Source organism: Vigna umbellata, chromosome 11, assembly GCF_029865625.1.
Source record: "Vigna umbellata cultivar VRB3 chromosome 11, Vumbellata_1.0, whole genome shotgun sequence".
Taxonomy (NCBI): domain Eukaryota; kingdom Viridiplantae; phylum Streptophyta; class Magnoliopsida; order Fabales; family Fabaceae; genus Vigna; species Vigna umbellata.
In genome coordinates this window covers 5,590,627-5,593,831 of record NC_142175.1, presented here as the reverse complement: position 1 = coordinate 5,593,831, position 3,205 = coordinate 5,590,627, and the positions used below count along the sequence as shown (strand labels likewise).

The following is a 3,205-nucleotide window of genomic DNA, read 5'->3' as shown; positions in this document are numbered from 1 at the left end:
TTGAAGTTCACTTAACATTTTCTATTTTTTTTTTAATTTAAGTATTTATTTAAGAGATAAATATGTTTGTAATTTCTTAATTTTTCATAAAAATTGAAATTAGTTTCTTTTTGAAACTTTAAACCAATTTATTTCCTCATTTTTATAAATATATAGATTTAGTCTTTTTAATCAAATTTTATCAAATTTATTTAACATTTTAAATGTGTTATTTAACTAACATTGAACCAGAAATTATTTATATTTCAATATTAACTGAGTAATACATTTAAAACGACAAATAACTTTAACTAAATTTAGTTAAAAAAAATTAAATCTATAACGAGAGATTAAATTGGTATAAAGTTTCAAAAATAAATTAATTCTAAAAAATTAAAGAACCAAAAATATATTTAATCATTTATTTAAAATTTAAAACAATCAATTTTTATACCATTAGTTTATAAAACAAAGTTTTCATCTCACTTTTTATTTATATATAATAATAATAATTTGATTGTATTTTTCCATTTATTATTTAGGAAACTCATACTAGTAGAAGACGTTTTGATATGAGAAGAAAAGAAAATGCATGCATGGATGTGCATAATAGAGTTGAAGTTATTTGTTACAACATTGCCAAAAATATTTGATTCCAAGTATCTGGAAGACCTGGCAAACACCAATGAATGCAATCTGCATTTGTTGGATTTGCCTTTTCCTCCTCAGTCAATAATTTTCCTCCAGTTTCAGTATAAACAGAGGAATGAGCATCAATTCTGTAGTCTGAGATCTGTGTTATGTTGATGAATGTCACTGCCACTTTCATTCTCTTCACCACTTTTTCCATCACCCTCATCATCTCCTTGCTAGATCCACTTCCCCAATGCTTCCTTTTCCCTATTGGCTTTGTCTCATTGAAACATTTCACACCATCTTTCTTTCCCCAGTCTGCACTTCTGAAAACATCACACATTCGTTTCAAAAAACTGAGTTATTGCTTCAAGCTTCAGATTTGGAGCCTGAAACTTGAAGAAATTAATTAAGATAAAGCTTTAAAGGTAAGACCTTGTGTGTGTTGGGGACATGGTTGTGAAGAAAACTCTGGTTTTGTTTGGATCAACAGTTGAGTCAACCCAGTTGGCCCATGTCCTTAGACCTAAGTTGTAAGCAATTTGATTCTCCAATTCTTCGTACCCTTCTTCTCCATTGCCAAACGAACCCCATCTGCAATCAAGACACACATCAGACAACATTTGATTAAATCAGTGTCATGATCATGAACAAAAATGGGATGAATGTGACACAAAATGAGGGGTCTTTTTCATGGAAAATTCAGGAAGATTCAACATCAATAATACTTAAATCAAATTCATATAAAAGATTTATGACCCTTTCAACCAAAATTTTTAAAAAAATTGAATTTATGGATCTTCCTTCTCAACTTTCTCGTTTTTAGAAAATGATAATATTTTACATAATTTATTTTAGGTGAATGTAAGACTTTAGCTAGGTTCAAAATAAGGAGGACTTACAGTGCTTTAACCCTAACATCACTCATCCACCATATATAGGTATTGAAAACAAGGATATCCACCCCTGTCCAATTTCTGCCACGATCCATGATCGAATCTACTTTCACTATCTGTTTCTTGGGGTCCCTTATGGTAAAGAACTCAGTGTTGGATTCCACAAGCATTGGTGCCCAATAGAATTCTATGGTTGCATTGTATTCCTAAATGATAAACAATGATAAATACCTTTTTAATTTTCAACACAGAGTATACAAAATTAAGACTATACTTAAATCTTGAATCACTCTACTAATACTGATATCAAAGATTTAAGAATCACTGTTATTTTGCATTTACATTATCAGAACCAGAGTTGCATATTTTTAACCTAATCAATCTATGATATCAATACCTTGGCTTTGAAGACTGAATGAGTCCCTCGTTTCATTGACTTCTGCTTCTCGGGTATGATCCATTCAACCATACACACAAAGGATTCCCATTGGCTTTTTTGCAGTGAATCCCCTACGAATAGCAGCCTCTTTCCTTTAAGCTTCTTCAGAGCTAACTCTGGATTAAACCTATAAAGTTTTGTAATTTTTAATTTGGGTTATAGAAGAAACTACTTTATATAAGTTTTGAGACCTACTTGGGCAAGGTGCAATCTTCTGGCTGCCATTCCCAATATTGATAGTCAGAATCTACCCTCCCATTCTTCACACAAGAATAAGGCCTACTTATATAAGGGCAACTCTTGTCTGAATACAAAGGCTTTGTTGAACTGTTAAACACCCATTTTCCATTCCTAAAATCGCACTCCTCAGGCTCATAAACAAATCCATCGTTAAACCATGCATCATTAGGAATAGGACCCATCTCTTCTGTCTTTTTATCATCTTTTGGACAAACCACAACATCAGACATCATTAATATGCATTAGAGTCAGCACACTAAGCTGGTAAAATAAAATTTTCATTTTCATCTTTCAATTGACCAAAGTTTTGAGAAAAGAAACAGCACATGTTAGGAATATACGAGGACTTACTGGATTTAGGCTTGGTACTGTTTGTAGGACAAGGTTTGAGATTGACAATTGAACTGGAAAAAAATAAGTTGAAACTCTCTGCATACAAGAAGATGACAAGGAAAAGTAGAACACAGATTTTGATGACAGGAAATTTTACACTGGGGGGCTTCATTGTTGTTGCTGAAGTGATTCTGATGATGGGGTTGAGGGAATTGAAGCTTAAATGATGGAAGAAAAAAATTTAATTGATGGAAATTGTTCATGGTCTTTTGAGTATGAGTGAAGTTGAATCATTGGCATTGGGAAAAAATAAACTTAGCTGAAGTATACTGGAGGTAAATAAATAACTTGAAGAGTGACTCATTTTGTGCTTCTCTTCTTTTGTTCCTGTAACTGGAAGCTATGCATTTCTTCAGTTTTTCTGTGATTTGTTTATTGTCTTTGCAAAAAGTGTGAGAATTATAATTCATTGGAATGCTTGTAAAATCTGTCTGATCTCTTGCTTCATATGATTTCTGCTAAATAAGAGTGCAGAGTAAAACAGAAGTTATAATTTTTACATTACTTTTCTGATTTTGAGTATTGATTACTGTACTCTTTTAATTTTAGAAACTTTAAAATTATGTTTACTAAAAGTATGTTTGATACCCTTACACCATTTATATATATATACTGATGGCAGAGA

General features: G+C 31.5%; 1 protein-coding gene across 1 annotated transcript; it reads right to left on the bottom strand.

The window, feature by feature from the left end:
- Nucleotides 1–580: 580 nt before the first annotated feature.
- LOC124821348 (protein trichome birefringence-like 3) lies at nt 581–2,728 on the bottom strand. Its single transcript, XM_088102478.1, has 6 exons — nt 2,539–2,728; nt 2,143–2,389; nt 1,906–2,074; nt 1,515–1,714; nt 1,048–1,206; nt 581–938 (listed from the first exon to the last, which is right to left on the bottom strand). Exons 1-6 carry the CDS (start codon nt 2,690–2,692, stop codon nt 608–610), a joined length of 1,260 nt encoding a protein of 419 aa, XP_087958604.1. The 5' UTR covers nt 2,693–2,728; the 3' UTR covers nt 581–607.
- Nucleotides 2,729–3,205: the final 477 nt, after the last annotated feature.